The sequence below is a fragment of the Sus scrofa genome, chromosome 8 (genome assembly GCF_054392235.1).
Source record: "Sus scrofa isolate SSC_HxYL_T2T_F1_AM1 chromosome 8, Sscrofa_HxYL_maternal_Yorkshire_Landrace_v2.0, whole genome shotgun sequence".
Lineage (NCBI taxonomy): Eukaryota > Metazoa > Chordata > Mammalia > Artiodactyla > Suidae > Sus > Sus scrofa.
This window is the reverse complement of record NC_139390.1, coordinates 141,307,635-141,322,358: the sequence shown is the minus strand read 5'-3', so window position 1 is coordinate 141,322,358 and position 14,724 is coordinate 141,307,635. Positions and strand designations below refer to the sequence as shown.

The 14,724-nt window shown below is 46.1% G+C and overlaps 1 protein-coding gene across 1 annotated transcript in view; it reads left to right on the top strand.

Annotated features, from left to right (window-relative positions):
* The window catches only part of LOC106507813 (uncharacterized), a 78,619-nt gene that overhangs the window by 20,260 nt on the left and 43,635 nt on the right, over positions 1-14,724 (top strand). The window contains exons 5-6 of the mRNA XM_084971142.1: positions 7,762-7,899; positions 14,097-14,171. Coding sequence (XP_084827268.1) covers positions 7,762-7,899; positions 14,097-14,135 — 177 coding nt within the window. The 3' untranslated portion in view covers positions 14,136-14,171. The remainder of the gene's footprint in view (positions 1-7,761; positions 7,900-14,096; positions 14,172-14,724) is intronic.

Here is a 14,724-nt window from a genome sequence, read left to right as displayed (position 1 = left end):
AACGTGGGGTCCAGAAAGATGTGGTTTTCTCCTCCTGGCCTTATTCAATTACCTATATCAGTCCTTGTCCAGTAGGGCTTTTGGGGTTGGAAACATCCTGAAAGTTCTATGGGTTTTTTGTTTATTTGTTTGCTTTGTCCTTTCTCCATTCCTCTCATTCCTTTTCTATCAGTGGAGGAGTGGGCTAGGGATTCGCATTTTCTATAGTAAACAAAGCCTTGGGGAATGTGCATTTCCTATAATGAAACAAGGCCTGTGGCGATGTTACTCCTTAGAGCCCTTAAGCCACAAATGTTAATCAATGGCCGTCTTAAAGAAGGCATGGAAGTCCACGCTCCTTCACCGACTACCTGAGTTACTGTTCTGCCTCAAGGGCAGCTTCGATCTCTGGCCTCACTCAGTGGGTAAGGATCTGGCGTTGCCATGAGCTGTGGTGTAGGTCGCAGACACGGCTCGGGTCTGACGTGGCTGCAGCTGCGATTCTGCCTCCATAAGCCGTGGGTGCAAGCCTGAAAAGACAGACAAAAGCAAAAAGACAAGAAACGGAGGACACAGGAAGGCCTGTGTGCCTAGGAGATGAGCCCCGTTACAGGCTTGGAGCAGACTGAGAGCCAGCTAGGGACTTGGGGAAGCCTTGGACGTGGGCGGAGGGCCTAGATGACGTGTGTGGCGTGGTGACCACGGAAGGTGGGGAGGGACTGGACATTTGCACTGGCAGTGGGGACTGTGAAGCAAAGAGGATGAACTGTACGCGGCAGAACCAGCCTGAGAGCGGAGAGAGCAAGAAGGGCTGGCAGACCGCATTCCTGGGGACACCAGGACCACAGACACTATGGCTTAGTCTGCAGACAGACCAAGTGCTAGGAATGGCCTGTGTTACATGCTGTACGTGTTGAAACCCAGTGGGACACTTTGGGGTCTTGGGGAGGGGGGAGCAGGGACACATACCATCCCCCCTCTTCCTCATGTCCTCTGCCATTTATTTATTTGTTTATTTATAGATTTATTTATTTATTTATTTGTGTCTTTTTAGGGCCGTACCTGTGGCACATAGAGGTTCCCAGGCTAGGGGTCGAATGGGAGCTGTAGCTGCCGGCTGGCCTGCAGCATGGCCACAGCAATGCCAGATCTGAACCTCATCTGTGATCTATGCAGTTGTAGCTCTGATTGGACCCCTAGCCTGGGAACCTCCATATGCCACCGGTGTGGCTCTAAAAAGACAAAAAAAAAAAAAAAACCCAAAACAACCCCCCCACCCCCGCACCTCCCAAAGTCCCTTTAGTTGTCAGGCTGCTGGACTTGGAGCGAGGGGAGAAAAAACATGAACTATTAGGAAATGATTCCGAAATAATACTTTATTAGCAATAAAAACACTGTCTTTTTCTATGCGTGTAGGCACCTTTGCCTTATGCTCCCTTAGTTGACTCAGGCGAATCAGGCTTCTTACAGACACAGAAGAAGACTCAGATTTCTAAATTGAAGCTCTTTCTAACACTATTTTGAGCAGGAAAGATAGTGCCTAGAGGTGGGTTTGTGTGAACCCAGGGTGAGGAAATGGGGAGGAGGTAGGTCCTTCTAGACGGAATGTCAATTAAAACCCCACAGTCAGTCGAATGAAGGAAAGCCGTGATGGCTTCAACATGTCACTTCGGTCTGGCTTTACAAGCTTGGGTGACGGCCACGTGGCGTCCCACTTTCCTTCCAATATCGTCACTATCGTTGGTCAAAAGTTCTGGGAGGAAAACTCCGGAGCTCAGACCCATCACTCAGATCCTTTGAGAGTATCAGGCTTCATTTTGCTACCGTACACGGCACACTTTAGGACCCGACGGAATCTACACTAGGTTTACAAGTGCGAAGGGACCTCTCCTTTTCTTTGGGTAGCAGACGCAACCCCCTGGAACGGGTTCTGGGTGGGCCTGTCAATCAACGTGCCCCTCCTCCAAGAAAAGGTTGATCACATGACCCACTCTAGGCCAATCAGATTCCCTCTCTGAAGTTGGTATCGGGACTGGTGACTGGTGTGTTTGCACAGACTGAATTGGGTCCTTTTTTTTTTTTTTTTTTGGTCTCCTTGCCATTTCTTGGGCCGCTCCCTGCGGCATATGCAGGTTCCCAGGCTAGGGGTCGAATCGGAGCTGTAGCCACCGGCCTACGCCAGAGCCACAGCAACGCGGGATCCGATTCGCACCTACACCGCAGCTCACGGCAACGCCGGATCGCCAACCCACTGAGCAAGCGCAGGGACCGAACCCACAACCTCATGGTTCTTAGGTTCTTAGTCGGATTCGTCAACCACTGCGCCACGACGGGAACTCCTTGAATTGGTTCCTTTGAGGGCGGCATCTTGAGCGGAATCTGTTCATTATTTCCTGCTACCAAGATGCTCACAGCGCCCTGTTTCCTCCTCAAGGCCTGATCCTTCTTTGGAATCCTGTCTTTGCATTCTACCACATGTCCTTCTAAAACATTGCTTTTGGTTTAAGTCACCCAGAGTTAATTTTTGTTCCTTTAGTCTAAATAGCTCTACCAGGTACAGCAGTAGTACCATGCTGCTTGGTATTTTCTTTCTTTTGGGCAGCCTTCATATCCTATGTAAATACTAATGTACATTTGCTTGTTTGTAGAGAAAAAGCCCTTTTTCGACTGAACGCAAACTGGAGTCAGATTCAACAGGTAATAAAAAGTGTGGAAAATCTGGAGTTCCCTTGGTAGCTCAGAGGTTAACAAATCCCACTAGAATCCTCAAGGATGCAGGTTCAATCTCTGGCTTTGCTCAGTGGGTTAAGGATCTGGCATTGCTGTGAGCTCTGGTGTAGGTTGCAGATGCAGCTCGGATCCTGCGTTGCTGTGGCTGTGGTGTTTGCTGGCAGCTGTAGCCTGAGAACCTCCATGTGCTGCAGGTGTGGCCCTAAAAAGCGGAAAAAAAAAATGTGAAGGAGTTCTTGTGGCTCAGTGGTTAATTAATCTGACTAGCATCCATACGGACGCGTGTTTGATCCCTGGCCTTGCTCAGTGGGTTAAGGATCTGGTGTTGCCGTGAGCTGTGATGTATGTCCCAGACTCAGCTCGGATACCGAGTTGCTGTGGCTGGGATGTAGGCTGGCAGCTGTAGTTCCGACTGGACCCCTAGCCTAGGAACCTCCATATGCCCAGGGTGCGGCCCTAAAAAGAAAAAAAGTAAAAGTGTAGGAAATCTGACCGAGATCACCAGGAGACAATAGATAGGTAGGAGAGAAAACGCAGGTGGGTTAAAAAGCTTAATTGACCAAAAGCACTTTGGAGGGTGGAGATCAGGTTAAGTTTGATCCATCTGTGGCCAGGAGAGTTTAGGGAGAACTCTAGTTGGGACAGGAATAGATGCAGAACTTCTTAGCCTCTTCCTGGGGCAGAGGAGTGTGTGTGCTGGAAATGGGTTAAAGGTACTGGTACAGATCCTAGGCTCCCTGTGTAAGGCTTTTCTCCCAACCTGGATTGATTGGACTCTGGAATTGTTCTGTGTACTTGCCCTGTTTATCAGGGTACAGATTGTGTCCTGATAAATAATTGCACCTGTTTAGTGGTAACTCTCTGTATTCAGGAAAGTGACTTCAATTTGTGACACTCTCATTTGTTTATTCATTCAATAAGTATTTATTGAGTGCTGAGTACCTAGTGGTACAGAATAGTTTCAGTTCCTGTCCTGGAGATAGTAACTGTAGAGAGAGGAGAACAGTATTAAGAAAATAATTAAACAGAAATCTGTAATTACAAATTGTGCCAAGTCCTAAAATTACAGGCTGCAATCAGGATATAACTGGCGATGCTGTTTTACTATCCAAGGAGGGGCAATGGAGCAAGATTTTGTTCCCATAAAGAGGGTTCACAAACTTTTATGCTGGTGGTAGGACCTTTGCATTTTATCCAAGAGGCTTTGTCTTTCATTTTCGTGAACTCACATTAAAATATAATATAGACTCTGTAAGATGGAGTATATTTTTGTGTTGACTTGTGTGTAATAGGTTGTAACTGAAAACTGAAGGCAAGCTTTCTTGGGCCAATTGGTGAACACTAAATCTAGTTTAGAGACAGGGATATAAATTAATTTTTAAGAGAAAATGATTTAAGTATAATATAATGTTGTGTCTGACGGTGCAGAAAGAACGGATAACCAGGCTAATTCATGAGCACCTAATAGGGCTTTGGCGATCTAAACTGTCATACCACGTGTTGATGTAGCTGAATTCCCTAAACATATCTGTTATTCTGAAAGAAAAGACGAAATCTCCCCTTTTTAACATTTGTTCAATATTTTGGTCCTTTGACCATTTGCTGAAGACCATTAAGTGCAAGATACTCTGTGAGGTATACTGTAACTACCAGAATGCACATGGAATCATCTAGAATGGCACAATTTTGCAACCTAGTGGAATCGACAGGGGGCATAAATAAGACGTTAGACTGGCAATCATCCTGCGTGGCTAGTTGAGAAGCCTTTGAAAGAATGCTTTAGGCGCCATCTGGTGGTCAGCATTAGGAATGCATTGAATTCAACTCACCTTCCACTTGCCAGATTGTTTAAAAAGTTTATCAGAAAAAAAACCCCCAAAACCTCGTAAAAGGTATTCCTGCTGTGGTGCGGTGGGTTAAGGATCCAGCGTTGCCATAGCTGTGGCATAGATTGCAGCTGCATCTGGGATTCCATCCCTGGCCTGGGAACTTCCATATGCTGTGGGTGTGGCCAAAAAAAAAAAAAAAGTTTATGAGAAAGATTTGTGGAATATTTGGACTTGAAAACTCTCCCCATAGAAATAATATCATAAAGGGAGGTCACATTATCTGGCTAGGGCAAAACCCTGGTATATTCACCAGGTCTCCTTTCTGTCACACAGGCGACTGAAACCCATTTCAAATAAGCTTAAGCAAGAAAAGGTGTGTCCCTCAGACTGAGAAGGTTGCTGAAGGAGCACAGCCTTGGAGGCTCCATCCAGGACCCCATGTCACCAGGCCCAGGCCCTCTGTATCCATTTCTGTTTGGTTTTATCCTCTCTTGCCTCAGGGGATGAGCAGAGATCCAGCTTTCAAATCATTTCTGCATTGTGACTCAGGGGCAAATAGAAGAGGCTCAAAGGAAGGACTCTGGCCTGATCTGGCTCCTGTGCCACATCTTGCACCAATCGTTTGGTAACGGAGAACGGCTGGCGGGAGTCTGAGAGCACACCCTGTGGGTGGGGTGGAGGAGAAGGGACCGTCCTTCGGGTGTGTTACCATAGTGACAGGCCTGTGGGCATGCTGGCTGGGCCAACACACGAAGTAAAGGAGCAACTCGACCCGCTGCACCGCACTGCTGGGACGCCAGTACACATCCATCCCCGTTCCCTGTGCCTGCAATTCTGAAACGCCCCAAATGCTTTAACTTTCCTGAGTGCAACACAGCAGCACAAACTTACCCCCTCTTCAAAAGGAGGCAGCTCCCAGATGCGCTTAATGAATGAATTTAACACCAAGCTTAGGATTTCTGGACAGTGTGCATTCTTCATAGTTCTAGAGAGAACGGCTACTCTTGGTTCAACAATCTATTCCATTAAGAAAAAAATCTTTTTTTTTCTTTTTTTCTTTTTTTAGGTCTGCATCCATGGCATATGGAGGTTCCTGGGCTAGGGGTCCAATTGGAGCTGCAGCTGCCAGCCTACACCGCAGCCACAGCCACACCAGATCCGAGCCGAGTCTGTGACCTACACCAGATCCTTAACCCACTGAGCGAGGCCAGGGATCACAGCAACACTAGATTCTTAACCCACTGAGCGAGGCCAGGGATCAAACCACAACCTCATGGTTCCTAGTTGGATTCATTTCCTCTGAGCCATGGCAGGAATGCCAAAAAGGGGAGGGGGAAAATAATTTAAAAAAACAAAAAACAAAAAACATGACTACAAAGTCAGTTCACTGGAATTGATCTATTTTGGGCTCACTTAACATATCTTTGAAAACCCACCCCACCAAAAAAAAAAAAAATCATATGAGAAACTAAAGTAGACATTTTAGAGACATCCATCCATTTATTCAAATAAACAGTTATTTGAACCCCTAATATTGGCCAAGTATCATTTTTAGGTCCTAGGAATATGTCCCTGAATTCTCTGAATGTAAAGACATGAAAAATAATTACAGCACTAAGGGGTTGCAATTGCATGATGACTTGTAGCATTTTTCAGAATTGTAGATATTTTACAAGTGGTGCTCATGGAAAATAAAAACCACTGGAATTAAGAGAATCTCTTTGGTACAGAGAATGGGGGGTACTGGAACCTCAAACAGCGGTATTACTGGGGTTAATTTCAGAGTTATAGATACTTGCCAATGGTTTGTCTAAAAAGATGAAAGCAGGAGTTCCTGTAGTGGCACAGCGGAAACGGATCCGACTAGGAACCATGAGGTTGCGGGTTCAATCCCTGGCCTCGATCAGTGGGTTAAGGATCTGGCGTTGCCATGAGCTGTGGTGTAGGTCACAGATGCAGCTTGGATCCCAACTTGCTGTGGCTGTGGTGTAGGCTGGCAGCTGTAGCTCTGATTAGACCCCTAGCCTGGGAACTTCCATACGCTGTGGGTGTGGCCCTAAAAAGGAGAGAAAAAAAAAAAAAACTGTGAAGTCTTTCTCATTGGTTCTGTTTATGAAGTTACTTGTCAAAGTTTCCCAAACGAAGAGTTTTTCCAGGGCTGAGAATGTGGGGGTGTAATATGACCATGCTGCCAGTAGGTGGTACTGTTTCACGAAGCAGTCGGGGAAGCTTGGGTTTGGACTGTATTTGAGTTCACAATATTAATCTCAAAATGAATTAGATTAGTTTCTGAACGATTGATGGGATTTTAGTATCAGACAAGCAATAAGGGGAGAAAAGCCAGCCACCCGTCTCCATCAGCAAAAAATTCAGAGGAAAATACACTCTGCAATTCATGCAATTATAGCCAACAGCGTGGGGGAAGAAGAAATGGACAAAAACTAGTCTTTGGACCTTGGAACAAGATGGTTGCTTCCAAGTCCATTATATGCTCTTGTGTGACCTGGACAATTCCAGTTCTGAAAGACTGTTCTGGACAGGCACGTGTGCCAGGAAAAATTCAGATTTAATGGATAGTTTTTGCCTGTAGGGTCAAGAGTTGCTTAAATATACAGCTTTGAGATGAACTGGGATGTGATGGACTTAGCTTTGTGAATTACAGCACATGGAATACACTTATGCTGGCAAATTATGACATTTAAAAACAACTCGTACAGTAATTTCAAATGCTCTGATACGTATAACTTGACAAACTGCTGAGCTATCTTAATATCTCAATTGAATTTAATAAACACTTATCGGGGGTCTACTACATACCAGGCAGTCTGCCAAGCACTGGGAATCCACAGATTAATAAGACTGAGCCCTTCCTCCCAGGTTAGCCTTCAGCCCAGCTGTTTTCAGGCTTTATGGAGACCCTGCTTCTCCTCCAACAGCTCTGAGGCTCTGGGTTCAAAGGCCTGGTGCATGGAAAGCCTTCAGTACTCCCTAAATCCAGGTCCTTTCTGTAATAAGGTCCCTGCTTCTCTCAAACAGAAACCTTGTCTAGTCCAAGGCTACTGACGAGTAAGAACTGCTCACTCTCTAATTATTATGTCTCTTGTGCTACTAAGCTTCAAATAGGGAAGAACTCTGGGCGTTTTAGATGTTTATTAAAATCTAGCAATACATCAAAAAATGATCACTCATCATACCTGAATGTTATACTCGTATCCTTTTCCAGGATGCCCGTACAAGTTTCAAAGACACGGTGAAATGGTCCAAGTCCTCTTCCAGGAGAAGCCTCGAAAGTGATACCAAGAGCGTAACAAGATTGCCCCCAGGTTTGCCCTCTCCTCGTCATCCAGAAGGATTCAAGCAGGTAAAAGTTGCCCCATGCAGCAGCAGAAAGATGCCCAATTATTTTTTGCAAGCATCAAAGCTTTTATTTACTTATTTTTTGGCAGTGCCCTCCGCATGTGGAAGTTCCTGGGCCAGGGACTGAATCTGCGCCAGAGCAGTTACCCAAGCCACTGCAGTGACAACGCTGATCCTTAACCTACTGTACCACAAAGGGATTCTTTTTTTTTTTTTTTGGCTTTTTAAGGCTGCACCTGTGGCATATGGAGGTTCCCAGGCTAGGGACTGAATCAGAGCTGTAGCCGCTGGCCTACACCACAGCCACAGCAACACCAGATCTGAGCCGCATCTGAGGTCTACACCACAGTTCATGGCAATGCTGGATCTTTAACCCACTGAGTGAGGCCAGGGATAGAACCCACATCCTCATGGATACTAGTCAGGTTCATAAGCCACTGAGTCACATTGAGTGACTCACAATGATCCACCCTCCCCCCTTTTTTTTAAAGAGTCAAAGCTTTTAGAAGAAATGAGCATCAATTATTTTGAAATGGGTCACAGAACAAGAACATCCTTGAAAACACACGGCCCTGATTTTGATTCCAACTTAACCATGTACCAATGATTGGGAACAGTGTATTTATTTATTTATGAAAAACACGTATTTTTATTTTTCGGCTGCACCCACAGCGTATGGAAGTTCCAGGGTCAGGGATGGAATCTGAGCCACAACTCCTGCCTATACCACAGCTGTGGCAACACCAGATCCTTAACCCACTACACCACAGCGGGAACTCAGGGAGCAATTTACGTAACTACTGTAAGCCTTGGTTTTCTCCTCCCTTAAACACAGGAATTGTCATTCCTAGCTCATAAGGTTGTTGCAATGCTTGAAATAGGATCACATTGGGAAAAGGATCTATAGCAATTCCTGGCACATGCGGCATCCGAGTAAATGTTCGGATGGTGCCTCTGCTCCTTGGAAGGGGCGCAGGTGGTCTGTCACATGGTCGAGACAGTGTTTAAGGAGGTTCCGTGTTAAACGGTGGCGTCACCATCGGCCCCGCGTCTCCTCTCGGTTTGCTGCCAGTGGGCCCCATGCTGATGGCAATGTCTCTAGACCAGGGCGTGGTCAAGGCAGTGGGCAGATGATCTGCGGGGCTAGTTCTGAAAGCGTTCTTAGGGAAACCCAGGGTGGACAGAGGGCGCTTCTGGTTTTCCCATGTTTTCCGGTAGCCGGTGCCCCGGTAGCTTGGCATTCTACAAGCGACCGATGAGATGTCTGCTTATGCTGGGCCGTCCCAGAGCCTGCGCGTTTGCTGTGGGTGCTCAGCCTGCCGGCTCAAGTGAAGTGAAGAACCATCTCTCTTCACACGCCGCGGGCAATATGGGAGCCCGACTGCTTGTGTTGCTGATGAAAATATTATGGCCTCAATGTACTGCTTTATGGACCCAAAGTCCTCCAGAAAATTTAATAAATTCACATAATGTTTCTAAGTGCTGCATTGTGCATTTGGAGCGCGATTTAGCTGACAAGTGTGAAAAATTCGTGTAGCTGGACAAATCCCTAGTGATTAGACGTGTAGAAGCTAAAGGGAGCACGTTGCTCCCGAGAAGGTCCGCATTAACCCCCCGGCAGAGCCCCTTCTCTGCTGACCGGCCCCGTGTTCCTGCAGCTCTGGCAGAGAACACCGCCTGCCCCAGTAGCTGGGGGGCTCCTGCGTTTCTGACTCTCAACCACCTGCAGCTTCTGATCCAGGCAGAGGAAAGAGTAACAGAAATAAAGGTGGTGGTGGTGGAGGGGGTGGTGGAGGGGGTGACAGGGTTGGCACCCACTGCATTTAGAGAGTGAGATGGCCCCTGAATTACAGGCATCTGACCCTGAAGGTGCCAGAGGTTTTTAGGGAGCTTTTGATGGGTTAGTATCACAGGGTCACATGTTTAAAACTGGCTCCATTTACGTTGTACTGAATCTTTCCACACTTTTCTTTCTTCCGTTCTAATTTCCTTCCACACGTAAACACTCTTACCAAAAAGGAATAAACACTAATCCATTTTTATTGTTCAAAATAATCTCTATTTACGTACATATAAGCATTTTGCATAGTTAGAATCCATCAATCAATTGCTTTTTCTTAAAAATATCATTCTATATTCTATTTCTCCTCCTTAACATTATTTCATACAAACAATAATGTTATTTTATATCCGTCTAGATAGGCCACAGAGCTGCGGTTTCAAATGCCTTTTTAGTCTTGAATGTCTGAAACTTATCTTTAATAGGGACAGGTGTTACGTTGCTTCAAAGATCACTGTTGTTCAGAATGACTGCAGATTTTATTGTTGATTTTTAACTTGAAATTTGATTTTCAGCTTGAGCTAAGATTCGGGATGTCACTTCAGTTTTCAAATAGGGAAACAGCAGGGGTGTATGAACATCAAGGTTTTATCAGAGCCGACGTGGAAGCAAGCCCACACCCGTCCCACCTGTCCACCCCAGCTTCCCACAGCCCCGCTTTTCTCTCTACTCGGTGAGCCTGTGAGGATGGAGTGACTCTTGACTCTCTCCTGATGGACCCACAAGGTAGCTCTGGCTGCCTTCGTGGCTCTGGATCTGGGTGGTACAGACACCCAGACAGTTCATTGGGTAAAAGGGAAGAATTCCACTTCAGGTGTTTGGATGCTGGAGCAATGTTGTTTGGCAGGTGACCTCGGCAAAGGAGCTGAAGCGTTAGGCAGCCACGATGTGGTCAAGTGTCGACAGCTGGCGATGGGACCGGAATGAATAGCACTAATCAGCGAATCTGGGGTTTCTAACCATCATTCCAGGCGGAATTGGTATTTACTCGAGACACGACGTGGCTGATTTGATCCCTGGGGTCATGGTTACTGGCAGTGGAGCAGGAGGCTGGATAAGTCGTAGCGCTTTCCTTTGAAGGATGTCTTTAAACTGCCGTCCACCCTCCTCAGCTGTCCCACACAGAGACTGAGGCATAGAGAATACAATGACCAGCGCAGGCTCCAAAAGCTGGCTAGTGTCTGAGACAGGCTAAAACCCAGCTTCTGTGTTTCCCACGCATGCTTTCCCCACTAGAAATAGTTCCGACCTTTTTTCAGGATGAGGACTCTGTTGTTGCGTTAAGGAGTTGAACCCTTGCATGATGAGAGCCAAATATACATTCTTCCAATTTTCAGATTGCAGTAAAATACACACAACATATAATTTACCAACTTCGCCGTTTAAAAAATTGTTTTAATTCATTTTTTTCATGGTAACCATTATTTATTTATATGTTCTTTAGGGCCGCACTTGCAGCATGTGGAGGTTCCCAGGCTAGGAGTCTAATCGGAGCTGCAGCTGCCGGCCTACACCACAGCCACAGCAACACCAGATCCCAGCCACATCTGCAACCTACACCACGGCTCACGGCAACGCCAGATCCTTAACCCGCTGAGCGAGTGTGGGAACCAAACCTGTGTCCTCGTGGATGTTGCTCAGATTCGTTTCTGCTGAGCCACAGTGGGCCTCCTCATGGTAACCACTTTTAAGTGTACAGATCAGGGTATTACACACACCCAGAGGAATTCCCGTGGTGGCTCAGTAGTAGCAAACCCGACTAGGACCCACGAGGACTGAGGTTCAATCCGTGGCCCAGCTCAGTGGCTCAAGGATCTGACATTGCTGTGAGCCGTGGTGTAGGTCACAGACGTGGCTTGAATATGCTATTGCTCTGACTGCGGTGCAGGCTCACAGCTGCAGCTCTGATTCAACCCCTAGCCTGGGAACTTCCCTGTGCCACAGGTGGGGCCCTAAAAAGCAAAATAAATATATAAATACACTCATAATGTTGGGCACCCCGTCACCATAATCCATCTCCAGAACTTTTTTCATCTTGGAAAATTCAAACTCTGTACCCCTTAAACGATTCTCATTCGTCCGTCCCCCTGCCCCTGGGAATCACCACCTACTCTGTCTCCATGAATTTCACTGCTCTTAAGCACCTCTTCTAAGTGGGGTCTTACGGTATTTGTGTGTGGGGGAATGATTTATTTCGCTTAGCGTAATGTCTTCAGGTTGCATGCATGTTGTAGCATGTGTCATCATTTTCTCCCTTTTTAGGAGTGAATAAGAGTTCCCTGGTGGTGCAGTGGCTTAAGCATTCTGAGTTGTGACTGCTTTGGCTCAGGTTGCTGCTGTGGTACGGATTTGATCCCTGGCCAGGGCATTTCCACATGCTGCATGCGTAGCCAAAAAAAAAAAAAAAAAAAAAGACAATAATATTCTATTGTATGTAGATACCACATTTTGCTTGTATGGACAAGCATTTTATTTATTATTATTATTTTTTAGCATTTTATCCATAAGCATTTTGCTTATGGAGGAATAGATGGACACTGGGGTTGTTTCTAGTCACTACAGTTTTGGTATCTATTAATTGGGAAAGTCCAAAATAGAGTCCTGGACCCCTTGTAGTGACACTGTAGCCTCTAGGGGTGCACAGGATAGACCATCGCTGCATGAGAGATTTTGATTTTCGAAGACTTCTTAGTGAACTCCGACCTGGATGGCAGCCCGGTGCAATAAACAAGATGTTTAATTGTGATGCTCTCTCTCATCCAGGAAGTAATGGTGGATGATGACAAATGGAAAGGTTGGGGGTTTACTGAAGATCCTTTTCAAGAGAAGAGGACTTGCTAATGAACATACCTTCTAGAGGTTTAACTTGATCTGAACAACGGTGCCAGCTGCCAAATCTAACTGTATTGTATTCCTACCACCCATTCCGAGATGGTAGAACTGACATGCCTATGCCAGACAGACAAGATTCTACATTATTACTCAAATGATAAACTCTTGTGACGTTTGATTTTATTTTTGCCGCTATTTTGTTGCTGTCATTCCTGATAAGTATGTCTCTAAGCTTGTCAGGTGGAGTTTGCTGTCAATTGTAATACGTGAAATGCATACCTTCATATGTACACATTTTTTTCATTTTCTAAAACGAACCTCATAAAAGACAGAAACGTGACCTCAAAAGGCAGGATACAGACTCAAAATATCGTACAGCAGCTTCATCTTTTTATTAGATTTTCTGTGTTTTCTCCCCCCTCCTTGCTGGATAAAATCCATACAAATGAAATACTGGCTCACTCAGTAAATAATAATGAAAAGGTAAATTCATTTTACAGAGAAGCCAGTCCATGTAAGACATCATCTTGAATGACTGTGATTTTCTTGAACTGATCACCAGGCTATTATAGTCTCTCAAAAATAATATCTGGCTTTTAGGCTCTCCAATTGTGCCTGCGACCTCTCCTTAACCCTTTGGCTCTTAAGAAAAATTGATTTTTTTTAACCATGTGCACAGCATGCTGCTAAAACCACACAGGGGCCATTTCGCTCACATCCCATTGGTGTTCTCTGTGACAGTGGGACCGGCTGAGGGTCTTCTTTCTGCCATCATCGCCCCCTCAGCTACACCCTGCATAATTTCACCCTCAACTGCGAGTCTCAAGTATTGTGTCTGCAATAGTTACGGTGCCATCATTATAATCACTTCTTTAAAAGAAAGAGAAAAAGAAAGATCTTTGGGGCTGACGTCTTTTCTTTTTAAGGTTATCTTGTAGCGAATTATGTGTCTACAGTTACGTTAGATTCCACTTGATGGGTTTTGGAACAGTCCAAATGAGGATGTATGATAATTCTGTTCCTTCCTCCGCAGTCCCTCGGACTGAGGGAGTTCCCATTGTGGCTCAGCAGGTTAAGAACCTGACTAGTGTCTGTGAGGGTGCGGTTTAATCCCTGGCCTTGCTCACTGGGTGAAGGATCTGGTCTTGCCACAGGCTGTGGCACAGGTTGCACGTGAAGCTTGGATCTGGCATTGCTGTGGCTGTGGTATAGGCTGGCAGCTGCAGCTCTGATTCAACCCCTAGCCCGGAAACTTCCATATGCCACAGGTGCAGCCCTAAAAAAAAAAAAGCAAAAATAAAATAAATAAATAAGTAATAAAATCCCTAGAGTTCAGAAATGCCATGCAAAGAACTGGATGGTCACTGAGTAGCTGAGAAGATACAAGGTATGCCAGCGAAGTCCTTGAAAGAGGTTGTCCTCAACCCAAGATGAGACTTGGACACGATTGGAAGCTTTATTGAGCTTTCTTGAAAACCTTGAAAATGGAACCACATTGGAACCTTTTATGTGTTTGTCTCCAATATCAGGGGGAGCAGCAGCCTGAGGAAAAGGCCTGGAACCTCTAAGAGCTGCGTCCAGGTTGAAGCAGCCTTGAACTTGAGGTAAGCGAGCTGTGAGCTTGATCAGATAGGCGTCCAACCTGCAGAGACGCCAGGCTGGGGTTGGGGGGGTGGCGGCGAGGGGCTTCAGACAGGAGGGGGTTCGGCCAGGTCGTGTGCGGGTGAGCTCCCGGATGATGGCCTGGCGCGGGCTGTACTTACCAACAGAGGGAGGAGAAGGCAGGGCTGAGTGGGTTTTGTCCTGAAGGCGTGAAAAGTGGCCAGTGGCCTATGAGGATGGGCTCAGGGCCAAGGTGGTTCTGTTTGAGAACCCCTTTTCCCGTGGCTTCCCGGAGGTGTAGCTTGGGGCTATCGCCTTAATCCCCCCGAAATCGTCCCCCGTATTTGTGAACAGGGCACTATCCTGCCAGTCTAGTCACTAGGATGAAACAAGATAAGGCAAGAGATTCAGCTCACTTGCTGGTACCTTGTTAGTGGCCAGTACATGGCACCTGTGAGCGTGGTCGTTATTAACAGGAGGGCAGCCGTCTCGGGCACTTGTCTTGATGAAATTACACTTGATAGAGGCTTCCCTTATCAGCTTATACCATCTTTT